General features: G+C 36.7%; 1 protein-coding gene across 3 annotated transcripts; it reads left to right on the top strand.

Moving 5' to 3' along the window:
• On the top strand, positions 1–26,952 carry myo1ca (myosin Ic, paralog a). Of its 3 annotated transcripts, XM_059550441.1 has the most exons (33): positions 1–68; positions 268–450; positions 14,627–14,785; positions 15,710–15,825; positions 16,204–16,402; positions 16,476–16,556; positions 16,752–16,934; positions 17,057–17,155; positions 17,243–17,356; positions 17,736–17,807; positions 17,946–18,065; positions 18,239–18,321; positions 18,489–18,594; positions 20,757–20,837; positions 20,927–21,018; positions 21,121–21,215; positions 21,305–21,351; positions 21,430–21,510; positions 21,601–21,706; positions 21,838–21,955; positions 22,036–22,149; positions 22,321–22,397; positions 22,499–22,567; positions 22,655–22,739; positions 22,840–22,999; positions 24,201–24,284; positions 24,355–24,448; positions 24,548–24,606; positions 25,153–25,288; positions 25,524–25,594; positions 25,680–25,777; positions 25,948–26,047; positions 26,269–26,952. In XM_059550441.1, exons 3-33 carry the CDS (start codon positions 14,660–14,662, stop codon positions 26,287–26,289), a joined length of 3,087 nt encoding a protein of 1,028 aa, XP_059406424.1. In that variant the 5' UTR covers positions 1–68; positions 268–450; positions 14,627–14,659; the 3' UTR covers positions 26,290–26,952. The 3 variants fall into 3 exon arrangements, with proteins under 3 accessions (XP_059406424.1, XP_059406423.1, XP_059406422.1); XM_059550440.1 differs by lacking the exon at positions 1–68 and having other exon boundaries at positions 150–450; XM_059550439.1 differs by lacking the exons at positions 1–68; positions 268–450 and adding an exon at positions 6,799–7,113.
• The last annotated feature ends 769 nt before the right edge of the window (positions 26,953–27,721 follow it).

The raw sequence follows: 27,721 nt of genomic DNA, 5'->3' as shown, positions 1-27,721 counted from the left end.
CTACATTTAACTGAACATTTGAATCCTTGGGATGTTCTGGGGCGCCACAGGGGCTGGACCGAAAATGGGTAAGCATCTGAGAAAACAATTATTTCGAGGGGTGTGTGCGACCCTCGGCTCTTTCCCATTGTTTTAACCGCTCATCTGCGGGACAGGAATTCCAAAACTGCTCCCACCCTCCGGTCATGCTAGACGTGCTCATAGAATATCTCAACAGATTAATTGGTTTCTGTTTGTCTTTTATTCCTCTTTCTTCTACTGAGTCAGTGATGTGCTCGCGCCGCAGGTGGGCTGTGCTCTCTACACCTGTCTACAGGAATGACATGTGATGCTCTGAAGCCTCACTGAAGCGAAGCGGACCGTAGCGCGCGTCCTCTGCACAGCGCGAGCGTCACATTTGAGTGGACTTCAGGCTGTTGTGCTTTTGAAACCAGAGAGGAAAACTTACAGGTAAGACAAATGGCTCCTAAATATGTGTAGTAATCTTTCCAGCTCATGTAGACACCTTAGTTTTGCATGGTCCCTGAATTTAACAAAACTAGTGGCGGCTGTCAGTTAAACGACTCAACCGCGTCTCGTTCTGCACGCTGCCTTTTAGCTTTCTCTTATTTCTAAGCGTCTTGTGGCAAGATTAATTAGGAGTGAACAGTAATTACACCTTAATTAGGTTAAGTCATGGTCAATTTAGGGCAACGCCAAACTTTTTTTTTTCTTTTTACGAATATATGTCCTCATAAAATAAGAAAAATCATATCATTTTGTGTGTTCAAATACCTGTTCTTCAAGAATATTAAAACTACCTTGCAAATTTGTTTTCATATCCGAAAATTGCTTTCATGTATAGATTTATAGTGAAATAATAATTTCCATTTTTTTTCATGTATAAATTTTTTATATCATTTCAAACATTATTATTATATAAGCAATGATAAACTCATAAAAAGGTACAAAAGCTGTTGTTTTAAAAAGGTGCTAACATGTATCATTTAGGTACTGATATGTACAGTAAGTACACTAAAGTGTCCTTTCAAGGTGCTGATATGAACCCAGTTGGGTAAAAATGGATATCTCCCCAGTGAAAGCTTTCTGTTTTTGAAGTGTACTTCATTACTTCTAGACAGAAATTTTGGATCTGTTACGAAATTTAACCCCTGTTGCATTATTATGTGTTTGCAGCCCAAACTAAGCTTCAGTGATTACACTAAACATACAGTATCTGTCCTTGTCTTTCAATCTACTTCTCTCTCATTTCTTTGTATTGTAGCTGGTCCAATGATTTTTCAGTTAACTTGTTGATTATTCCCAAATTCAGACATCATTGAGGATTATGACAATGGAAACGGTAGGTATACCAACTGTTTGTGATACTTTTTTGTTTTGTTTCTTTTATCCTGGTAACCATGCTGAAAGCATCTCTGTATGAGTTCTCATCTTGTATTTCACCCCGAGCAAAAAGTACACTAGCACTAGGCCTAATTCCAACTCTTTTAAATCTTTTCAGTGTGATGCAATGAATTGCATAGTTTGTTGAGCAAGTTCACGTCAGTGCCATGTTGGTGACATCTGCAGGCAGCAGAACACAATCAGCTTCATCAAGTCATACATAACTATATGTACTGTATATAGGGTAAATGTACCTGTTAAGCTCACCAAAATCTACATTGAGACATTTTTACTGCACAAGATATAGGTTTCAGAGCAAGAAGTTATGTTAAAATAAAATATTAATCTCTCACACAAAAATATTAAATTTTATTTTAAATAACATAAGCATTTCAATTAAGATGTACATCATTAAATGCAAAATGTCTGGCTGTGCTTAATGGGTACATTTTTGTACCCTTTAAGCACACCCCTGTTCCCAGTAAGCTCACATCATGTACATGAAACTAGCCACATTATGAAGCATCTTTTTAAATTGATGTCAACTTATCCATAATCTCTTAAAGGAGACATATCCATGCCCCTTTTTACAATATGCAATATAAGTCTCTGGTGTCCCCAGAATGTGGCAACTTTCAAAGAAACCTGGGCTTTCATACCACCTCAGCAGTGGCACAAACTGATCACCTCTATGCCACGCCGAATTGAGGCAGTAATTAAAGCAAAAGGAGCCCCTACCAAGTATTGAGTACATGTACAGTAAGTTAACATACTTTCCAGAAGGCCAACAATTCACTAAATTTTTTTATTTTTTATTATTGGTCTTATGTATGTTAATTTTTTGAGATGAATGTTGAGTGAATTGGTGGGCTTTTGTTAAATGTGAGCCAAAATCATCACAATTAAAAGAACCAAAGGCTTAAATTACATCAGTGTGTGTGCATTGAATTTATTTAATACGCAAATTTCACAATTTGAGTTGAATTACTGAAATAAATGAACTTTTCCACAACATTCTAATTTATTGAGATGCACCTGTATGTCACCTTTAAGGATGGAAAATGCTTCATGATCTTTTCCTCGATTTCCTCTGATTCACAGTCTGGAGGAGTTCATGCTTGTTGCCAAAGGTTGGAGTCAGTCTGTAGAGTTGAGTTGACAGATTCCATACAAAATGCCATAGTGTATGATGGTCACAGACTCTGAATTTTTTAGCTTCAGACTTTGATTCCATCAGTCAGAGTAGACTGTATGATGAAACATGCTTGATATTTTCAGCCGATTTTAGAATGCATATTGTTTTCATGTGTCACGCGTCTTCTAGAAACAATGCACACATTTCTGTGTGAGTTTGTTGTTACTGGAAGGAATTTAACCCTCTGGAGTCGATTAACGCGTATACGCATTATGAGTCATTTTCTCCTGATAACCCAACAATGATATTCATGATAGTTGACGCCTACTCGCATATGACTTTTACCAACAAAAAGTGTCTTAGAAAATTTAAATCAATATATTGTTTTTTGTAAGTGAGTAAACAAGATGATTTTCACATAATTTAGAAAGAAAAATGCTAGGCTACAAGCTCCAGTTCTCAAAAATCCCGGGAACCAATGTTCTGTATGTGTTTTATTGCCTTATTCAAGTGTTTTAACATTTTTAGTTTTTCACTAACCACGCATAACATTTTTTTTCTCAAAAACACAATCATGTACATACATGCTGCTCACATATTATTATAGCCAAGTATGTGCTGATTACAGTGAGATTAGACTTTAGCCATTTAGATATTTATAAGAAACTGAAAAAAGCACAAATGTCAGGGCATGACAAAACTTCTCCAGGCCTCAAAAATACCCTTAGACCTCAGAGGGTTTAAAGTCTGCTAGTGTGTGATCCTCAGTCGTTTAGTGTATGATGGCCTGTTTTACTTTGTGACTATTTACAAAGTCTGTAATGGTATGTGAAATCTGTTCATATTTTAAAAGTCATGTAGTGCATTCTAGCCTTTAGTCGCTTTTTTCCTGGACAGATATGACAGTAATGCCTGTGAAGTAATATATTAGCGTAGCACACATAGCTAGTCAGCTAACTCTCTTCTGTAGCGTCTGCACTATGTTGCTAAAACTGTCTTTTATTATTTCCCACATCCACGTTTCAGGTTATATGCAAAAGTCTAAACATTAATCTCTTTATTTTACAGTAAGTAGTGAAACATACCAAAAATAAAAGCTTAAATGTAAAAAAAAAAAAAAAAAAAAGTAAAAAAAATGCGCATTTAAAGGGCTCCTCTTTTGGTGAAAGTTTTCAGACAGCTTTCAAAATGGCTGCCAGACTGTGTGAACACATGATACTCATATCTCAGTGTGTAATGATCTGATTGACTTGAAATTACAGGAGGTGTAGTAACAAAAGCATCAACTGATTAAGACCAAGTAGGATAATACATTATTTTTGCCTTTTATAATCTGAGCTCAAAAATTCTCAAGCTCAAAAGTGTGCTTAATGGGTACATGAGCTTAATACATTTACCCTATTTACTCTGAAATGTAATATTAATTTTGCATTAGAACATACCTGGGAAGTATTATTAACAATGTTCTTCTTTATTGTCAGAGAAAGCATGTTTTGCCATAAATGTGCAGTGCTTTTAAATGGAATGTATCACTTTTGCAACTCTTGCAACAGATTATGTCTACTTTGCTCTGTTCCAGACAGGGCCAATGAAATTACCAGGACCCTATGTGTTCATTCCCAAATGTCAAATAGCAGTTTCACTTTGGAACAGAATGGGATATGGTGAAATTAAAGCGGTTGATGCAGGGAATCTTTGTACACAGTACCATTATAAAAAAGCATAAATTAATCCATGCATGCTGGGTCAAGTAGAAGAAGAAAATAATGTTCTCTTGCTTTAGAGTAATTCTGCTTGCAGGTATGATCTGCCATAGTGATTTGATAAATTACACTGTTTACATTATTCAGAGGGAGGAATTCATCCAGATGTCTCTGGATGATTGAAGCTGTTCAAAACTGCACAAAGGCCTAATCGAGAATGCAGCAGTTTAACAGTTTACTTCAAAATTCTTTAAAATATCTTCTTTTGGGTTCTACATAAGAAAGAAAATATTTGTATTTAATAAAGGTATGTACCTTTAGGAATATCCAGAAATGTGTTTTTGAAAAGTTCTATTCAAATTCGCTGGGCTTGCAGTCCATTACAGCATTGCTTGTGTGTGGACAGATCCCAGCCTTTGCCATTTGTTGTAAAGTCCACTTTTCTGACTGTACAGTGACTCTGAATCTGATTCACACAGCAAACATACAAAGATGTCATGTCTGCTCAGAGATGCTTTCAGCTGAATGTCTGCCAGAAAATATTTGTGTTTTTTTATGTGTGTCAGTAGGTTAGTCTGGTTAGGTCTATTTATGAGTGTTAAGTGATGTGATGAAGGAGCAAAAAAGGTGGTCAGTACAGGATGTTTTTGCATGTGTGCATGTTTGCTTTTAAATGAAAGGCACAGTTGTTGATGTAGAGAAGAGAAATGGCGAACAACACTGAAGCAAAGAAAAAAAGGAGACAGCGGCTCTGAAGTGATCTTACAGCATACATACAAACTGTTTGTTTGTGTGTGAGTTTGAAAGTGCATGAGCCTGAAGGGGGCTGGCATGAGTTTGCCTTTATCATGTGTTCATCACCGGATTAATTGTGTACTATATGTGTGTGGGTGTGTTTATGTGTGTTTGTTGTCTGCTACCATGGTCACCATGTCCATCATTGCTCCGTGTTTGCTATGTCTGATGCTATGAATAATTCATTCAGCCCTTCAGTTGGGAATATGCATGAACAGCTCATTGGTACCCATGAGTAAATTTGTGTTTAAATTTAAATAGGAGATTATGAAAGTGCATACCCTCTGTATCCGTGGCATGCTGGATTGATTAAAATGTCATCTTCCTGTCTCCCTCTGTTTTCCACTAGCCCTAAAAATATGATAAATGAGATCATACGTCAGGCCTCCTCCACATAAGCCAAGTGTTTCCAGCTTTATGATGGTTTGGCTAAACACAGTCAAAATCCAGCCCAAAATGATTTTCAAATACAGCCAAGAGGAGAAGAGATTGAGAATTCTATAACCTTGATATTGTTTTTTTTTCTTTTAGTATTTAAGCAATATTGCACACGCTTGCAGACTTAATATCAGCATAGTTTAATTTGGCCACTGGTAATCATCACAATTGTGCTTATACTACAGTACAGTATATATAGTACAACAGTAAAAAGCATGATATTGATTAAATCTTAAATACTACAGTTCAATACACAAAAAAATAATATTGTTTATTTCAGACAGAATTTGGCCAGTTAGGTAATTTTTTTCCTTACCAGTGATGTCTATGCATGATCACTTCCGAAATGCAGCATGTATGGAAATTGAGCATAAAATTAAATTTTGTGGAAGATATATATATATATATATATATATATATATATATATATATATATATATATATATATATATCCTTGAATCCTTTGAATCCTTGAATTTAATAATGTATTTAGTTGTGATTGACTTGTAATAGAAATATGTCAGAAAGAGTTTTTAGTGGAAATATGTATGCAGTTGCACATAGAGTCCAGTAAGATAATTTCAGAAAGGGCATCAGTGCTGTTGTAATCTTGAAGCACTGCTTGTCTAGTCTAACTAGTAAAAATGAGCTTTTAAAAGGCTTAGATGTGTTTGCAATGTTTCTGTGCTTCATCTGTTTGTAATTTCAACAGAGAAAGAGAAAACAGGGAAAAAAAGAGAGACAAATAGTTAGGCTTTTGCTGACGAATGACATTTATGCATCTAACAGCTATTCGGTGATTATTTGTTACAAATGTGCCTGAGTGTGGGAGGAAAAAGAGGGAGGGACTGAAGAGGGAGAGAGAGAAAGGGGGAAGAGAAGAAATTTTCTGAGGATGAATCATGTGACGTTTGTTTGGCTGTTTTAATAGCCTGAAGTCATGTTTGCATGTAGTGTCAGCGATCAGATGATGTTAGACTACTTTTCCTAACTGTTAATTTGCCTTTTACTCACACAAGTTAGATTCTGCAAAAGCTAAACCTGCAACCCTTTTTCTCTTTCCTTCCTTTGTAAAGGGATGACTCAGCCCTGCTTTTTTTTCTGTATGCAAAGGGAAAGAGACGGATAGCAGATGGTGGAAATGCAAACTGTTGAATAAAGAGATCTATTAAAGATAGGGAAAAGGAGGGAGAGACTGACAGAGATTGACTTACAAAGCAAAGCAAGAAAGTTTGATAACAGGAAAGAGAGAGAAGTGTTTTGTTTGTGAAGTTTCTAAAGTGGTCTTTTGACTAATCATCTGTGGGTGGGGCTTTGGGTGTGGGAGACTGTCATCAATGTTTTCTCTTCATGGACTTCTAGAGCGACAGAGAAGAGAACGAATACATTTGTTTTAGTTAAAGTGAGAGAGGAAAGCTGTATTAGTGTGTAAGTGTAGAGGATGGACCATCAGCATGTGTGAATATAGATTTTGGTGCATGTTACATGCCGGAACAAGGGAAACTACCTGTATGCGTTAAAATGCTCACACAGACTTGTCAGACACACCTTGAAGATTGTTAGTGAAGAAAACTGTGCACGAGGGATTCCCTTAAAGAGAGAGAGAGAGAGAGAGAGAGAGAGAGAGAGAGAGAGAGAAGGATGAAGTACCGCCGCAGGGTAAGACTTCTTGTTTTAATTACATCTATGTGGGTGTGTAGTGTATGCCTGTATTCCTGTTTTCAAACAGTGACGTTTTACGGTGAAAATAAATGCCCTATTTAGTGTTTTCAGTGTATGTATGTGCATGGTGGGTTGCAGACATGTTTTTTTGATTGTTTGAGCGAGCACAGAGGCTTGGTGATTTGCCACTCCTTTATGCATTGCATGTCATGCATAGCTATAGCGACACACTGCACAAGATCTCTTTTCGACGAGGCCAGTCTGCCTGTCTTAGTGTCCCAGATAGAGATCACTCATATGGGCTGCACAGCAAAGAACAGCCCTTATATGGAAGAGCTGGAGACTTATAAACTCAACTCAAACGGCTCAGTGCCAGATTATACAGCAATGTTGTATTACACCTCCCTCAGGGAGTACAGTACCCACATTCTCAAGTTGTATAAATGGTGTCCACAGGCTACTACTTTTGAAATACCACATATATATGTCTGTTAGATACATGAATGTGTGGTGAAATGCATGTGACTTACTTTATATTTGAAGTGTAATCTGTCCTGGTGCATCATGGCAGCAGCAAAGAACAGACTACTAAAATCAATCTTCCTTTGCGATTAAACAGTTGTTTTAAATGTTGGTTATGTGTCTATGTGTGATACAGTATGTGATCCAGTGTATGTATATAATAATAAGAACAAAGATGCATATAATCAGTAGTTTAAACAAGAGCAGCTTAAGATTACATCTTTTCTTATAATGTTTTATTAACATTGAGACAGATCTATATTAAGACCTGTAATGCATGTTTGTGTGAATCTCTCCAAGACATATTTCGCAATAATGTGGTTTACAGGGAGATTGCACGCTCTCGAGAGGTGCAGTTATGCAAGCGCTTTGCAAAGGTCAGTTAGCTCGATTGTTTTGTTTTCATCAGCATGGGTTTGAAAATCATATTTAACTGATTTGGACTAGGGTTGTAACGATATACTGGTATGACGGTTTGAGCCGGTATGACGGTTTATCACAGTTTGAGCATGCACGGTTGTCATACCATAAAAATTTGTGATTAGAAATCTGCAGTTAAAATCTGGGAATACTGCATAAACTAAGTCGGGGTTGTCCTTGAGGACAGATACAATTTGCAAAAAATGTGGACGCAAAGTGGCTGCAAATGCAGGTAATACATCTAACATCTTCGAATCCAACACCATCCCTCCATGCAGATAAAGGTGTGTTGCATTTATAAAAAGTCATAAATTAAGGCCTTATGATTTTCGTGATGCAGAGAGAATCCCGGTGCAGTTGTGAACATGGAATTCACAGAATAATGAGGATGTCATGTAAAACATGCAATCTGATGTATGGATATGTCAAAAGTAGATATGATATGTGTCTGTGAATATTAAAGCACAAAGAGACTGCTAATCTGCTTGTTTTTGCATGTCTCTGAGTGGCGCCGTTTTATCTACTACAGACTGAAGTACGCATGACACTAATGGTGTTTTAAGCATCTACATAAACATGAACATCACCAGGGCCGCTCTGAGAGAAAACTTAAACATTTTCTAGTTTTATTTGAGAAAACCATTGTCAAATTCACTCCCCACAACCCGTCAAAATAGAAGTTTGATTTTAACTTGAAATTATGACAGAAATATATTAGCATTGTACAATGTACTTCAAAGGGATAACGACAATAATATTCTTTATAATAATGAGTTTAAACATTATTTTTAAGGAATATCATGTTTGTCCATGTTTTAACTTTGTATACCTGTGTTCCTGTAGCTCAAGTAGTAGAGTATTGCGTTAGCAAGCACAAGGTTGGGGGTTCAAATCCCAGGGAACACATGATAGGAGAAAATTGTTTGGCAGAATGCAGTGTAAGTCACTTTGGATAAAAGCGTCTGCTAAATGCATTAATTTAATTTATACCTCTGTTGTTCAGAACTTTGCCAAAAATAAAAGCTGTTAAATTTTCATTTGATTAATTAAAATTTTAAATTGTGATATAGATATACATAAGGCGTGTAGATTTTAGGGGTGGAACGGTTCAACTCATGGTTCGGTTTGTATCACCATTTTAGAGCCGCTGTTTCAGTACGGTTCGGTATGTGCTGATGCTTAGGGAAAAACTATACTGTCAAATAAAGATAATAAGAATAATCTATCAAACTACAAGAAATAGCACAAATAAATACAATAGAATAAAGATACAAATAAAATAAACAGTGATTTTTCTGTTTTTTTTTTTTAGGTAGGTCTAACAGTAGTTTTTATGTACAGAAATTGAATAAAGTAATGAAATATAAAACAGCATTGCATATTTGACACTATAAATTAAAGATTAATCTTTATTAAGTTACAAAGGCTATTCAGTCAAGAGAAGTGAGTGATTTCTTTGTTGTTGCTGTTTGATTAAAATTAAGAACGTGCTGTCACTTTAAGAGAATGCACTGATCCAGTGCATTGATACAGTACATTCAGCCAGCTATGTCTGCTATAGGAGACCAAGAGGTGCATTTTGACAGAATTTTTGCGTGAATGTGTACATTTAAACACAATACTACAGAGAGAGAGCTTAATATTTGCACACATTCTGAGGTGCGGGTTTGCACGCTTCAGATGAGCGCACGCACAAATCTTCTCACTGCTCGCGTCTACTTAAACGTTTAAACTGACAAAGCTTAAACAAGTTTAGCTTAAACACAGTTATCAACGTGTGCTATCAGCACCCGGATAATGACAGAATACATTTCTGCTCATATTCCAGCAAACGGCATTCGCATTGAACAAGAGTGAATGGTTGTTGCAATGTACTGGAAAGCTAGAATGTGCATCCATCAGCAGAAACATATATTTGCCAAACCCTGTTTGTTTTGCATGTTATTTATAGCAAAACCTATTACAGATGCGTTGTCAGATTTAAGTTCAACCACGGTCCTAGTGCGTGCCAAACTGTGAGTGGAGTTCTCGCTGTATATTAAGTTGCTCATGCTAAATGGCTTCAAAGTTGACTTTACTTATTTTTCATATAATTTTGCCTTTATTCTGCATTCAATAGTTCAGTTAGCCTTTAAAGTTGAAGTAGGTAACTTTTGTAAAAATGTATTTGTGAAACCTATCATTATGTCCTGACAGTAGAATATGAGACAGATAATCTGTGAAAAAATCAAGCTCCTCTGGCTCCTTCCAGTGGTCCTATTGCCATTTGCAGAAATTCATCCGCTCCCGGTAAGAAACAACCAATCAGAGCTGCGGTCCGTAACTTTTTTTGTGTTCAAGATTTACAAATTGTATATAATAAGCGAGTACGTCATGAATCCATTTTCCAAACCGTGTTTTTAGCCTGTACTGAATCACTAGGGTACATCTATAATAAGTGTTTATATTCGGACTATTTTAGATTGCTTCGGGGGTACCGCGGGGGAGTAACCCGTTACCTTTGTGATTCTTCATAGACATAAACAGAGAGAAGTAGCTACGGCTACAATGTTCTTCCGCAAGACGCAAGCAGTTCTGTTTATTAACCGCTAGAGCGTCAAAAGTTACGGACTGCAGCTTTAAAATAAGTTTGTCTGACAAAATGGAAGTTGGATTTATATGGAATTACATTTGCTTAAATAAAAATGAACGAAACTTTATAAAACTGAATGTAACTTTTTCAGAAACTATCAAAAATATGCCATTACAAAAGAAGAAAAACAATGAAAATGAAAGAAATTTACTCAGTCGCACAAATTTAACATGCTCTTCAAATATGCTTCATTCTCTGTTAATGTTTTTCAAAGATTTGTTTTCGCTAATCGTGGATTCTGAATGTATTGCCACAGATTTTGCTTTGTTCCTGTAGCTCAAGTAGTAGAGTATTGCGTTAGCAAGCACAAGGTTGGGGGTTCAAATCCCAGGGAACACATGATAGGAGAAAATTGTTTGGCAGAATGCAGTGTAAGTCACTTTGGATAAAAGCGTCTGCTAAATGCATTAATTTAATTTATACCTCTGTTGTTCAGAACTTTGCCAAAAATAAAAGCTGTTAAATTTTCATTTGATTAATTAAAATTTTAAATTGTGATATAGATATACATAAGGCGTGTAGATTTTAGGGATTTTAGGGTAGATTTTCTTTTTCATTACAAAAGAAGAAAAACAATGAAAATGAAAGAAATTTACTCAGTCACACAAATTTAACATGCTCTTCAAATATGCTTCATTCTCTGTTAATGTTTTTCAAAGATTTGTTTTCGCTAATCGTGGATTCTGAATGCATTGCCATCGCAGTTTTTCGTTTGGTGTTTTGACACAAACGTCTCGTGGGGGTGGGGTTAACAGTGATCTACTCTGATTGGATAGTGAGTTTTTGATGGATGGGTGTTCTCTGATCGGGAATTACATACGGCACTCAGTGGCGCGTCGCTGCATATTGGAAAGTTCTCGCGGTGATTTGTATTACTAAATATTTAAATAATATTTGACATTCGATCGTCTCAGTCTGTAAAGATGAGCTCTTGTCCTTCAAGGCAACTTGAAGTAAGCTTTTGTTACTGAATGACAATAATAACCCGCAACAAACTGTTGCACACTGTAACATGAAAAACTTGTATCGATGTTATTGGTTACTAGTAATGGCAAGTTCGGTTCTTTTCCACGAACCGGTTCTTTCGGACAGTTCGATTCAATAAACCGGTTGAAAAAAAACGGTTCACCAGTTCTTTTACGCTCGATGTATAAAATCATCCCAAAGTTTCTGAGTGTTGTGACATGACCAAAATAAGTGTACCATAGTTTCTTTAGAACTCGAACAAAAAGAGCATGTAAGATCAATGTCAAATTTAAATATTTGTATAAACTACTTTACAGGGTAGAACCTGTGTATGAGCTTAAAAGAAATTTCTTTCACTTTGTCTGTGAAAAATATTTTTTTGCAGTAGAGACCAGATTTAATTACCACGAGAGCTTTCCAATATGTGCGCCACTGAGTGGCGTCTGTACTTCGCAGTCAGAGAGCACCTGTCCATCAAAAGCTCACTATCCAATCAAAGTAGATCACTGTTAAGCCCGCCCCCGCGAGAGGTTTGTGTCCAAACACCAAACGGTGTAAGTGAAATTTGTGGCAATGCATTCACAATCAATGTCAAAAAAAAGTAGCAAGAAGATCTGTAATATAATCCATGTGACCTCAGAGGTTGAACTGTAATTTTACGAAGCTAAGAGAATACTTTTTGTACGCAAAGAAAACAAAAATAATGACTCATAATGAAACGAAATACCTTACAACTCATAACGATAACGAAAAATATCGTAATTTGTGTTGATTGGAGGTTTTACAGGTTTGAAATGACATGAGGGTGAGTAATTAATGACAAAATGTTCATTTTGGGGTGGAGTAACACTTTAGCATCATGTATTAAAAAATAAACTGTGGTTATTAAGTTTATATCAGTTACCATTCTACTTTGTCAGTTTTTTGACAGAACAATCTATAATCTGGACCATATTTTATAATAGTCAAAAGATCACTTAATTGCTTGGTCATTGAGAGTGCATATTAATGTAATGTAATGACATTTTGGAAAATCTATTTTAAATCAGTATTTATTTTTGCATTTTCATTTGTTGCACACAAAATAACACACTTCATCTTTAAAGGTGCTTTATTTATTTTTGACTGTACTAAAGCATAAAAACACAATAATATTTTTTGCAGATATTCAGAAAACATGCAGTAGCATTTTTTTTTGGAGAAACAAGTAGCAAATTATTCAACTTTGAAAATGTGCGTTCCATATCTGAATGTCTGTTTTTGTTTTGGTCTGTGTGATTCTGTCCACTCACAGTTTGCCCAGCAATATTTTAGCAGCCTGGGTTGCGAGTTTGCAGAAAACACAGCATACTGCAGCCATGTAAGCCAGCAAACCAATAAGATCAGAGATCACTGATTCCACCTCTCTTAAAAATCCCCGGTATCCATCCAAAAAGCTCTATGACCACAGGAATATTAAAACATGAATAAATCAACTCATCATTTTAAAGTGCATGTTTGTTGCCTTCGATTGTCCATTGCGCTCACTCATGTTGCGTGTCCTCAATCTGAAAACCCACATGAGCGTTGAGTCTGAGGAAGAGGTGGCGGAAGAAACAATATTTCAGTACCTATTTCAACCTCAACCTCTTGCTGTCATTATTACATCCTGCACAAAAATCTGTGCACATAGTTCCTAAACAAGCTTTTAAGTCAAAACCATTCCAAACTTGGCTTAAGTTAAGCTAATTAATCTTCAGTCTGTCATATCGGCTCAAACAAGTTTTGTTAACAACACTCAAGATTAGAAACTTGCCAAAAACATTAACTATAAAAACAAATCATGATAAAAAAAAAATTGTGGTTACACTTCCATGTCCATTACATCATAAAAATAGACACAACATAAGATGTTTTTGAGTTGTTGACAGGTTGGTTTTGAATCAGAGGGAGTTTTAAACTTGTTTGGTTTAAAAAAAGCATGGCCCATTTAAACACCTCTAATGGAACACAGAAAACACGAGGGGCACAATGAGGAAAGAGTGCATTTTAAAAACAGATATCATTATCTGCTGGAGCTTGTTTTCATGTGCATACATCTGCATCCTACTGTGTTAGCGTACATTAAAACATACACACAAGGCGAGGAGAACAATGGATTAAGAATGGCTAAAGGAAAGTGCAGGTGTCTGGGGAGGGGGTTTCTGGTGAGTCGTTAAAATCTTGTTAGGCAGTTTAGGGGACCCTTATCACTAATTCATTGGAAAATAATTTGTGGAACAACAGTGGAGCTGAGCCAAGGAAACTGAACATCCACTCACACACTGTATTACTCCCAGCAGATTATTGTTTTAGCATGAGCTTCCACAGGTGACCTTCCTGTCTCTCAAACACGCACACAAACTCGCTCTCTTTCTGAACCCACTCCAAAGACACACTTCCTCAAACACTTAAAGTCTTGTCAGATTTTCCACTGGATTTATATGCAGAGGTACCAGCACTAACTCTGAAAACCAGACAACTGTGTGTCAGGAACCATCGCCAAATATTTCCATGGCGCCCTTCCTTAGTAACTTTGTACTCGGATGAATGTGTGTTGTTTGTCATTTAGTGATTTGTAGTTTTTTTGGTATTTGCTGTATATACTTGTGTTATTTCCTTATAAAAAGGCAATCTCCAGACTTCTATGTTTGCACTTTTGCAATCTGCAAAATTCTGTAAGTGTTAACAAATTACCCAAAGCATTTAATAAAAAACCATGCAAGGGGCGGGGACATATAGAACTTTGTGAATGACGGACGTTCCAATTCTGTGTAAATCAATGGAACTTTCTTCAGAATTTCTGAGGTCGCAGATCCCATGTGGGCCTGGTTGTAAGTGTACATACACACTCTCAGTTCCTGTATTGTGGCTCTGCTGTGTGTAAGTGTTTGCATCAGTGTTCTCTTTATGTTTTTTTCAGTTTCTGCCTCACTTTGTTTCTGTCTGTAGGAGGTTGGTGTAGAGGGGGGTGTAAGGTTAGTGATGGAGAGCGCTCTCTCTGCAAGAGATCGGGTTGGCGTCCAAGACTTCCTGCTCTTGGAGAACTACAACAGCGAAGCTGCTTTCATTGAAAACCTGCGGCGGCGGTACAGAGAGGGCCTTTTTTATGTAAGACATACACAAACATCTTACTATAAAATACTTTTAATTACATTTAGATTACAATTACATAGAAAATGCAACTTATTAGCATGTACATACAATAAGATAAAATATACAATGCTGTTTAAGTTTGCATTCAGTGATTTTTCTTAAAACTTATTAAAGGGATCGTTCACCCATAAATGAAATTTCTAGCATTAATAACTCACCCTCATGTCATTCCAAACCCATAAGACCTTTGATCATTTTCGGAACACAAATTAAGATATTTTTGATGAAATCCGAGAGCTCTCTGACCCTGCATAGATAGTAATGCAATGTTCCCTGGTCAAGAAACATAGCAAGGACATCAGTGGTTCAACCATCATTTCAAGAAGCTACAGGAATACTTTTTGTGCACAAAAAAATAAAATAATAACTTTATTCAGCATGTTTCGTGATACTATCCACAATGGCGCGTCGCTGCGGCAGACATGATGAGGAGGGGAAGATATGTTAAATAAAGTCAACATTTTATTTTTTATTTTTTTTTGTGTAAAACAAGTATTCCCATAGCTTTGTAAAATTACGATTGAACCACTGATTGTAACATGGATTGTTTTACCAATGTCCTTGCTACGTTTCTGGACCTGGAAACATTTCAGTTGTGTTGCTGTCTATATTCAGGGTCAGAGAGCTCAGGGATTTCATAAAGTTTTTAAAAATTGTGTTACAAAGATGAAGTAAGGCCTTAAGGGTTTAAATTGCATTGAATTGATCAAAATGTATTTTAAATTGGAATGTTTCATAATATTACTGTATTTTTTGATCAAAGTGCAAAGTGCAGCCAAACAAAAAGATTAAAAAATCTTATCAATCTAATTTTTTTATGTACATACATTTACATGTGGTTTTCTGCTTTCTTTCTCTTTTTCTACTTGTCTTTATTAGACATATATTGGCTCAGTGCTAGTGTCAGTGAATCCTTACAGAGAGCTGGAGATTTATTCCAAACAGAACATGGAGCGCCACAGAGGAGTCAATTTCTATGAGATCTCCCCTCACATGTGAGTGTTAAGTGTGTGTGTGTTTGTGTATTATGGACGTGAGAATCCATGAGAACATTCCGCCAATTCTCTTAGTATGACTCACTTTCCTGGAGATTCCGGAGATTGGACCATGCATACAACTTTCCACTTACACACACATTCACACTCACACACACCCACATACTCATTTAAAGAAGATGTAAAATCCTTCCCATAGAAATGGTAAGAAAATATGTAAATGCAGGAAAGAAAATTGTACTTGTAAAATGATTTTATAGGATAAAAAAAAAAAAATTGTGTTTGGACACATGAAGAAAAGTTTATAGTTTTGAAACCCATAACTGTTATTGGTTTTATTATCTGTGAGTGATTCTATATCTGTTTGTGTGACTTTAGTTTTGCCCTGGCCGATAATTCATATCGTGCACTTCGGACTGAGAGACGAGATCAGTGTATTCTGATTTCGGGTGAGAGTGGTGCTGGAAAGACTGAGGCCTCCAAAAAAATCCTTCAGTACTACACACACATCTGTCCCACCCGCAACAACACACACACTATCAGAGAGAGACTGTTGCAGTCCAACCCAGTACTGGAGGTAAGGACACACAAACACTGCAAGGGTTCTCTGTGCACAGCTTCCTAATGTCACTCTCACTCTGTCACAACAGGCTTTTGGGAATGCTAAAACTCTCCGAAATGACAATTCGAGTCGTTTTGGGAAATACATGGACATTCAGTTTGACTACAAGGTAAATGAAATGCACTTCTTAGTTTAAAAACAAAACTCTTTGCTTAAATCCAGCTCAGATTTACTACATTTCACAAGACCAACATGTATTATAATATTTTAGGAAATATTTGGGCATTTTGGGCAATATTTGATCTTATAAACAAAACATAACATTTTATGCACCATTAAAAACAGTTCTTTCTGTCTTGTTTAGGGCGCTCCAATTGGAGGTCACATCCTAATCTACCTGTTAGAGAAATCCCGCGTGGCCCATCAGAACCATGGTGAGAGAAACTTCCACATCTTCTATCAGCTGCTGGAAGGTGGAGAAGAGCCTCTTTTGAAGACACTTGGTTTGGAGAAAACCAACCCACAACATTATCATTACCTGGTTAAGGTGTTTATGTAAATGGTGTCTATGTGTGTCCATGAAAGAAAGCAGATTTGTCTACCATTATTGGGCCATGGGCATTATCGGCATGTTTGTGGTTTGTTTGTAACAGACACTCTCTCTGTCAGGGTAACTGTCCACGGGTGAGCTCTATCAGTGATAAGAACGGTTGGAAAGTTGTGAGAAATGCTCTCACCATCATTGGCTTTAATGAGGAGGAGATACAGGTACACCACTGGACATCCAGATCGACTGGACAGAATGCCTTCTGTTGTAGTCAGGAAACACACTTACAAAGTTCCTCTCCTCTTTAGGAGCTGATGGAAATTGTGGCCAGTGTTTTACATCTGGGTAACATACAGTTCGGTGAAGATGAGGAGGGAGAGACACATGTCACCACTGAACCTCAACTGCAATATCTGTCCCAGGTGAGTTAATGTCTTGTCTCAAGTGATAACTCAGTATGTGTCTGAACTTTATACCTGTTTCTGGGGAATTCGATACCTGTCTCATTAGAGTCACTTGTCTCAGGTTTGTTGTGTGCTATTTTGACAATAGGGAGCTAGATGTTAGAGTGACCGCATCTGAAACTTGTCTGAATAGAATACCATTAAATAGATATTACATTGATTTCAAAGGCAATATTACAAATAAAAAAATATATCCCAAAATATTTTTGTTGCAAATGTTTTATTTGTTTGCAAAAGTTGAAATGATCACATTGTTATTTAGTGTTACAGCTGGCCTCTTGATGTCCTGCACACATACATAGTTGCAGAGAATGTGTTTTTTTTTCTTTGTCAACAGCTGCTGGGTGTGGATGGGTCAGTCCTGAAAGAAGCTCTTACTCACAAGAAAATGGTTGCCAAAGGGGAGGAGGTAATATCACAAAATCCCTTTGTCTGTTCTGACTCACTTTCAGATTTCATAATGCTTGATCTTTGCTAATATTCTCATGCATTCTGTCTAATTAGCACAGTTGTGAACAAACAGTTGTGTTTGTGTGTTTGCTTTCAGATGATCAGTCCCTTGAGTTTAGAACAGGCTCTGTCTGCCCGGGACTCTTTGGCCAAAGCCATATATGGTCGTGCCTTTACCTGGCTTGTCCAGAAGTTAAACCAGTCATTGGCCTTTAAGGTGTGTTGTTTCTTTCTGTTGATCAGGACCGTGCCCTTGCTTTTGCTTAAGTGGGCTTTTTTGTCATAATGTCATCTCACATGCATGATCTGGAGCTTAGTGTGCTTTTTAGGTTTTGATGTGCCCTCTAGTGGAGGGATTATGAAGATTATTATATTTTTGTGTTTTTACAGGATGAAGTCTACTACTCCAGTAAATGTTCTTCTATTATTGGTTTGCTGGACATATATGGATTTGAGGTCTTTCAACACAACAGGTCTGTTTGACCCGCTCTTTTACTGAAGAAATAGTCAAATAGAAACCGATTATTTGAACTATTAAAACATTGCATTATAGGAAAAAAAAATTCTATAAAAAAGCTTTCAAAATGGAAGTAAGGAAACATTAATATGTACATTCATGTCTTTCTTTTTCTGTCTGTAGTTTTGAGCAGTTTTGCATTAATTACTGCAATGAAAAACTGCAGCAGCTGTTTATTGAGCTCACTCTGAAAAGTGAACAGGAGGAGTACGAGGCAGAGGGGATCGTGGTGAGTCTGTGGGAGACAAATAGTACAAAAGTCAGTGTATTAACAGAGAAACTTTAATATCTAAGTTCACCTATGTTGAAAATATTTGAATCAGTACATTTCTAAAGACATTTCAATTAATAACTAACTTTTACTATTTAAAGGGATAGTTCAGCCAAGAAATTTAATTCTGTCATCATTGGGTTAACTATCACTTTAAATAAACCCTTGATTATGCACGGCAAACCCCTTTGTTAAGACTTATGTCCTGTTTTATTTAAATATTAAAATAAAATAAATTATTATTACTATTATTAATGTGCAAATACACATTAATCTGATCAAAGGTGACAGTTGTAAGACAATGGACAATTTAGCTCAAAGGGAATCATTTATACTTGATACTTCTCTTTTTAATATGAATAAGACTTTGTTGGATAAATCTAAGACATACAAACTAATTTAGCACACACACTCACACATTCATACAAATTGCAAGTTGAAAGTGAGAAAAGAACGAGTTTAAGAGCATGAAAATGTGAAATCCCAAGTTAGCAATATGTGCAATTGCATAGTCCTGAACAACCATCAATCACTTAATTAACCCTCGCATTGAGTTCCTCGATGGGGTTCAAATTTATATTAAATGCACCAGTTCAGCTCAGCTAGAATGTGGAGGTACTTGTGCTTGCCTGTGTAAGGGGTTCCCTTTGTTGTTGCCAAAAGGGTGTTTCTGGAGGTTGCTGACTGGCTGGAAGTTCAGTAGTCCTTGATGTGATGTCTTGGGAAGCCAATGGTTGGTCATTAGCTGAAGATGCAGAGTAGTGGGCTGATTGAAGTTTTGAGGCGGTCACAGACTTGAGGTGAACTTGGAGAAACAGTGTTGTAGAATACTAAACTCTCAATGAAAAGAATAGAAACTAAAGTAAAGGAATAGAAGTAACGACACTAGATGGTTTTGTTCTGTTGGACACATCCCAAATGGCGTCCTGACCAAATAGACATTGTCTTAGCTTAGGGTGTAGCTATTTTTCTCCTCCCAATACATACAGTAAATCATCATGTTATCTTATCAGTCACATGGTCTGAATTTTCCCGCTCTTGTAGAGTGTCATTTTGGACACGATTTCTGTAACAAGAATATGATACATTTGACAAATTTTTGATTGATAGAAATGTTTAAAGCATGAATTTTCAAACTCATATATACAGTAGCTGTACCCAACATGAATACAATCCTATAAATTATTCAAAAGTTATTCCAAATACACAATAAGTGATTAGCACATGATAGTCAAATGTGAGGGTTTCATGCATAATATGGAGTTATGCATAGAAATTATTAGTTGCTCATAAGTTCTTTTAGCATCACTTAGGTGCAAAGAATTTTAGTCTGGTTTTTGTCCTGGGTGGGGGAAACCAGTCTGAGGAAGCTTATGATTTCTATCATGGATTTACATGTGATGGTCATGCTGTGCATCTTTTTGCCCATCATCACGGTTATTTTGCCCAAAACTGACAATCTCCTTCCTGAGTTGGGATTATCAACAAGTGTTCTTTTGTGTCAATGTTCCAAGTTGTGAAAGAGTTGGCTGGTTAGGCTTACTTCAGACTGGCTGGCGCTAGGATCTGGACAGATTTATGACATTGTCTTCTCATCCTGTGGCTCTTTGTGGAATTCGTCTTCTCATGTTTCAACCATGTTCTTGATCAAATCTTAAATTGTCAGATTCGCTCTGTTACCCTACACAGTAAAAGACATTTAAAACATTACAAAACCCTTCTATTTCAAACACATGCTGTTCTTTTGAACTTCCCATTTATAGAAGAAACCAGAAAAAATGTATCACAATTTCCACAAAAATATTAAGCAGCTCAAATGTTTTCAACATTTATAATATTAAGAAATGTTTTCTGAGCTCCAAATAAGCATATCAGAATTATTTCTTAAGGATTATGTGACACTGAAAACTGGAAGATTCAGCTTTGCAATTCATGAATAAATTGCATGGTAATACATGTTGAAATAGAAAACCAATATTTGTAAATTGTAGTAATATTTCACAATATCACAATATTTCACAATATTACTAAATACAGCCTTGGTATGCATACAGACTGCATTTCTTTTTATAATTTTTGTTATACTTATGTAAAAATGACGTTCCTTGTGTTTTGGCCAGTGGGAGAGAGTGGAATATTTCAACAACAAAATCATTTGTGACCTGGTGGAGGAGAAACATAAAGGCATCATCGCCATTTTGGTCTGTCTGTGTGTTTTCCTTCTAAATATGAGGTTTTCTGGTTCATCCAAATTGAATTGAAATGAACTAATCTAATTTATTGTAAACAGGATGAGGAGTGCTTAAGACGAGGAGATGCCAGTGACATCACCTTTCTGGAGAAGTTGGAGGACACACTGGGAGGCCATGCCCATTTTGTCACGTAGGACCACTAGCATACTCTGTCTCCATTATTTAAGCAGCATGCCTCATGTTTAAGATATTACTAGGATCTTCTATCTGATTAGTTCATTTCATGTTCCAGTCATAAAATGGCCAACGGGAAGATCCGCAAGGCTATTGGGCGAGAGGAATTTAGACTGGTTCATTATGCTGGAGAGGTCAACTACAACGTCAACGGTGAGGAGAGAATAGCCATTCATCCATCTGTCTGCCCATTGTTAATTTAGTTTGGTGCTGTGATTGTCATTTTTGTCCCTCATTTTCAGGGTTTCTGGACAAAAATAATGACCTGCTATACAGACACTTGAAGGAGGTACATTGTGTTTAGAGTGTAGGCATGATGTTATGGCTGAACAGTATGTGTTTTTAAACCAACTGTATCTCATTGCAGGTGCTGTGTCAGTCGGGGAATCACATTGTCAGTCAGTGCTTCCATGCAGATGAGTTGATGGACCAGAGAAGGCCAGAGACGGTTAGATGAACCCAGACACACACTCACACATACAGACTCATACTGTAAATAAACTTACAGAAAAGATGAAGTCTTGCTTTCTCTGCTCAGGCTGCCACACAGTTCAAGCTCAGTTTGGCTAAACTGATGGAGATTCTGATGTCTAAGGAACCATCGTATGTACGCTGCATAAAACCCAATGATGCTAAACAGCCAGGTAAAGGCATATGTGTTTTGTATTGATAGACCAATAAATTGTACACGCATAATGCTTGTATTTTTCCTGTTTTGATGTTACTGACATTGTGTGTGCTGTTCTCCCTCCTTCCTCATCCTCTGCTGCTTCAGGCAGATTTGATGAGGTTTTGGTCAGGCATCAGGTGAAGTATTTGGGTTTGATGGAGAATCTGAGAGTAAGGAGAGCTGGATTTGCATACAGACGAAACTATGAGGCGTTCTTAGAGAGGTCAGTCTTGTGCATCCAGTCTTTCTGTTAACAGATGGTCATTTTTCTTTACCTTGTTTTGTGTTTTGTTTCTTGCACAGGTATAAGTCTCTGTGTCCGGACACCTGGCCAAACTGGCACGGAACACTCCCAGAGGGGGTTGCCACTCTGGTCAAACACCTCAACTACAAACCTGAAGAATACAAACTGGGCAGGTGAGGGGTGAGAAGAACAGATATACACACTACCATCTAAAAGTTTTTTTTTTTAAATAGATAAAAAAAAATGAAACCCTGAAAATAGTCAAAATTAGGTCATCCTTTTCTGGCTCAGGGCAGCAGTGGAGGAGCTGGTGTTTAGTTTATCTTAGTTTGCTTTCTGTTTAGATCCAAAATCTTTATCCGCTTTCCAAGGACTCTGTTTGTGACTGAGGATGCACTTGAGGCCAAGAAACAAACCATCGGTGTGTTCTTTCACTGCAAGCACTTGCTTTTTGAACTTCTCTTTTGCTTAGTTTTTATTATGATATAATGAATAAACTTACAGTATTGGGTTGTTTTTAAGCCATCACTCTGCAGACATCTTGGCGGGGCTACAGGGAGCGAGCCAAGTACCACCGGATCCGACACGCGGGTAACCTTGACAAATAGACAAAACACAGACAGAAAGGCATAAAAAAGGAAGGCAACAGCCAATCTGTTTGTCTCTTTCATCTTGCAGTAATTGTTATCCAGTCATGGTGGAGAGGAGTCAAAGGCAGAAGGAAGGCCAAGCATCGTAGACAAGCAGCTGACACTATACGCAGGTTTGAGAGTTTTTATCATGTAGGTAAATGAGTAACATTGATTGTGTCATTGATTCTGTCCTTTCTTAATCCTTAATTTCATCCTTCCTTAACTGCACAGGTTCATCAAAGGCTTCATCCTGCGCAATGAGCCTCGTTGCCCTGACAATGAGTACTTTCTGGATCATGTGCGATTCTCTTTCTTGATGAAAGTGAAACGAAATCTGCCAAAAAGTGTTCTCGAAAAGGGCTGGCCAAGACCACCACCCTCACTCACTGAGGTATAATAATAATGTATGTTAAAGGTATGATAAGTTGTGATACTAAATTGAACCAATGAGCGCTGTTTGGTCAGACCAACTGGAGACTTAACAAATCTGTGTTTTGAGGATGTCAATGTGATTACACTAAATTTCAAAATAAATACTTATACTATTCAGCAAGGATGCATTATATATATGTATTTGAACTAAACATGTTAATAAAACATATCTTTTTTGTCCAAGTTTAATAATAATATGAAATGTTGAAATGTCTTGAGTACCAAATCAGCATATCAGAATGAATTTTTGAAGGATCACGTGACACTGAAGACTGGAGTAATGGCTTGCTGCTGAAAATTAAACTTTGCCCTCACAGGAATAAATTATATTTTCAAATATAGAGGTTAGTATAGTGGTTAGTGTGTCAACATATAAAGCAGCTGCGCTCACGGTGACCCGAGTTTGATTCCTGTCTTGAGATCCTTTGCCTATCCCACTCCCTTCTTACTTTCCTGTTGTCTCTTGACTGTCCTATCTAAAAAAAAAGTATATTAAAAAAATATATAAATTAAATGAAAACATTTTTTACAATTGTAATTATATTAATATTTTACAATATTACTGTTTTTGCCATATTACTGGGGCAGTCATGGCCTAATGGTTAGAGAGTCAGATTTGTAACCCGAAGGTCACAGGTTTGAGTCTTGGTACTGGCAGGAATAGTAATATCATGACTGAGGTGGGACCCTTGAGCAATTGAGCAAAAACAGGGGTTCAAAAAATAGGGGTCAGGACCCCCCCAGGGGGTTACGAAACAACAAGAAGGGGTCACAAGATGATTTCCAGAAATCAATTTTTTTAAAGGATTAGAAATAGCATATTTTACCCATAAATAAAAAGTTATAAGTTGAATTAAAAATAAAACTCCAATGTGGAGTTTTCTACTCCAGCATGTTGCCCACCCAAATAATTAGACAAGATTAATGTTAAAATGTAAGTTGACAGTTGTGTTTCTTTGTGTTGTCATTATTCTAAAAGTGCATGTGCATCGTTGTGCAAAACGTTTGTATACTTTAACCACCTCAAAGGAAAGTGGGGGTCCCAAGGTACTGGCACTATTATTTTGGAGGTCATGGGCTGAAAAGTTTGGGAACCCCTATTCAAAAAGACTCCAAACCTTTGAATGGCTGTGAATGTACAACTTTGTTTTTCCCCACAGGCATCTGAGCACCTTCACAGAATGTGCATCCGCAACATGGTCAATGACTACTGCAGGAGAATCCAGCCAGAGTGGAAGAAGCAGGTACAGCATTCACACAAGAGCAAACACACACATACATGGACAACCATAACTGATTTCATGCTGTCTGCAGTTGGAACAGAAGGTTGTGGCCAGTGCGATCTTTAATGGTCAGAAGGACTGCTACCCTAGAAGTGTTCCCAAACTCTTCGTAGCCACCAGACTGGGTAATATTCACAAACACATGATAAAATGTCTGTGCTGAAACACACAAATACATAGACAAACAAACATAGAAACTCACTGACACATTTTTATTACCACAGAGACTGAAGAAATCAATCTCAAAGTTCTGCAAACTCTTGGGACTGACAACAAGGTGAAGGTAAATGTGTTTTTATGCTTTGTGTAAAATTATAGCTTAATGTTTATGTGTATTCCATATAAATGTACTAGATGCTTTTAGATTTTTAGTATGGTCACATGGTTCCATGTATTTAGTCATTAAAGTCCACAATGAATGAGGTTAAGTTGTTTGTTTATTCATTTTTAATGTTACAGTATTGGAAATTATCTACAATATAAACTGCAAATACATTTTGAACTGTAAATGAAAGAGCACAACTTAAAAAAGGCCAAATAAGAGGAAAAAGGTTTAAAGACTATGTGCTTCTAGCAGAAAACACAGGTACCTGAGGCTTTATCCTGGTTCTCCTGTAGATGGCGCACTAGACTATATGGACCAAAAAAAACAACAACAAAAAAACAGTATTAATGGCTCCTACAGAATCACCTTACCACAAAACAATGACAAGTATTTAAAAGAAGAAAGTGAACCAGTATTATTAAGTTCTATCAATCTTATGTAATACTTTTTAAGGTTTATATTAGCAGGGTTGAGAATCTATTTGTATATTCTTTTCTTTTTCAGTACGGTGTAGCGGTCACTAAGTACGATCGGCACGGTTTCCGCGCACGTATGCGTCAGCTGCTGTTGACCCCTTCATCCGCTGTGCTGGTCCAGGAAGCCAAAATCAAACAGCGTATCGACTACGGCACATTGCTGGGTAATGTTACTGTAATACAGCTCTCTCCTTTGTTGCCTAACAATTCTGTATGACATCCTAGCTTATTAAAGTTTCATACTCCTGTTTTTCACCGTATCTAATTCTTGGCTAATCATACTCTTCCCTAGTACTCAAACCATAAATTCTCATCAGTGACAAACAACTAGTGTGCCATTGATGTCTTACTGGGTAACACTTCACAATAACATACAATCTCGGTTTGTTCCTTTTGTAGGTATCTCTGTTAGTTCCCTCAGTGATGGATTCTTTGTTTTGCATATTCCCACCACTGACAGTAAGCAGAAGGTGAGAGAGGCCCTGTAATGCTTTGTGATTGTCTTGGTTGTGCAGTTGGACCTCTGTTGTTTCACTTTGACCTTCTGACCTTTAGGGTGACCTGGTGCTGCAATGTGATCATGTGATTGAGGCTGTCACCAAGCTGGCCATCATGGCAGACAAGATACACAATGTCAACATCAGCCAGGACAGGTGTGTGTGTGTATGTGTGCGTGCACAGTGGTAAATCCTTTAATAGATAAACTGTGTTCGGAAGTGCTGGCGATGTTCTCTAAAAAAGGCATTAGAACTTTAATTTTCAGCAAGTGTACAGTATGTATGCATGTTTACAGCTTTCAATCTGATTGTGCTTTACTCTCCAGTATCAGGTTTGCCGTATCGAGGGGAAAAGAGGGAGTGATAGATTTCTCCAGTGGTTCAGACCTGCTAGTGGTTAAGACCAAGAATGGACACCTGTCTGTGGTGAGGCTCACACATTTACTGATAAAGAAATACAAGGCTGAAAAATGCAATGGTTTTGGTTAGAAGGGAAGAGAGACAACAACGTTTCTAAGAGTTTGGTGGAAAAAATGGTTGATAATGGGATTTCAGGGAAAACAAAGTAATACAATGTAATGATATAATTGATTATTTAGCTAATGTTGTTTGCAAGTAAACTGATTACTCTGGTCCCTCTTTTCCAGACCACCCCACGAATCTCATGAACAGCCAATGACTCACCAGCAGCGGACAGATCATTTCACAGGAGTGCTTTAGCCAATCACTACACAGAGCCAGACTACACTTTTATGATTTATTTCAGTCTCACTCCAAAAGCACATTTTAGCATGTTAGCAAGTGTATTTTAAAGGACATTTGTAATCTTTTCTTTTTTAAACTAAATTTTGCTTATGCTTTAATAATTTTTAATTAATTGATGAGGTTATTTTATATTTTCTCTCATCTGACCAATTAAATGAATCTTTGTTTTTCAGTTATGTTAATAATTCAAGCTATACTATGCAGATATACTATGAGTATTTTGAGAATTCTTATTAACTAGATAATCGTTTTAAATTTAAATACAAAAGAATAGTGCTTTCCGAATAACACAATTACTTGTCAGCACAATGTTATGGTTGATTATGGACATTATACTTAATGCGTTATTTTTGATTTGCTTTATTAAATCTTTCAAACTTGCCAAAAAAACTGATGCCAAAAACGGCTTCTTCTGGCAGTCTTTTGAAACCGAGATCAGTCACAATATTTCAAAGTTTAGGCTGCATCAAGTGTTCAGTATGACTTGGCTTACTTACTGTCTGTTGTGTGTAAAAAAACAAAAACAAAAAAACCTTTGTCAAACAAATACACATGCACTAGAAGTTCTTCTTAGTTTTTTTATTCAGCACACACACTTGTACACAACAAACATATTTAACTTTTGCACTTATGAACAATAAATATTGTATAAAAAATATTAGGCACATAAATTAAATAAATATTTTAATAAATAACACAAGGTGGAAAGTACAGGGGAATGACAACAAAAAGGGGATGTAAAATTGATCTCATTCTGACCTCTGATTTGCTGATTATCAGAGGAGGAGGGAAGTGGGGTGTTTGGGGAATTTTGGTCTTCCAGAAGAGCTGACAAACCTTTTTTTTGTTTCAGTTAAATTGTCCAATATAAACAAAAGAATATGCTGTTTGTTAAGTGCTTACCCTTCAAATAGAGCCATATACATTCAGGTATAATAATTGTATTATCTAAAAATACTTAATGGTTCAATAACACTGTTTGGCAATCTCATGATAACCCACACTAGCTGCCTGCTTATACACTCAACCTCTGAGACTTATCAAATACATTGCAAATACTCGAAATACTTAAATATAAAATACAGAAATGCAGTTAAAAGTACGGCAAGTATGAGTTCAGTTACTTGTAAACATACAGTAAATACAAAAATCGTAATAAATTATTTTCATAAATAAAATAATTAAAAAACAAGGTAAACAAACTGACAGGAGGATGTTTATGGATATGAATGTTAGTGCATTAAATTATGTCTTTTCTTGGTTTTGTTTTATAATTTATTCTGTGTAATACTTGTGCAATACTTGGTTTTTTTCTCTTTTTTCTGGCTTTGTTGA

The sequence above is a fragment of the Carassius carassius genome, chromosome 5 (genome assembly GCF_963082965.1).
Source record: "Carassius carassius chromosome 5, fCarCar2.1, whole genome shotgun sequence".
Classification (NCBI taxonomy): Eukaryota; Metazoa; Chordata; class Actinopteri; order Cypriniformes; family Cyprinidae; genus Carassius; species Carassius carassius.
Note: the sequence above shows the minus strand (reverse complement) of the source record. Positions and strands in the feature narration are given on the sequence as shown.

Bases quoted from the DNA above. Each gene is read 5' to 3' on its own strand.
- myo1ca (XM_059550439.1), top strand. The intron at 21,511-21,600 runs GTTAGATGAACC...TTCTCTGCTCAG, and splicing joins ACCAGAGAAGGCCAGAGACG to GCTGCCACACAGTTCAAGCT. The intron at 22,740-22,839 runs GTTTGAGAGTTT...TTAACTGCACAG, and splicing joins GCAGCTGACACTATACGCAG to GTTCATCAAAGGCTTCATCC.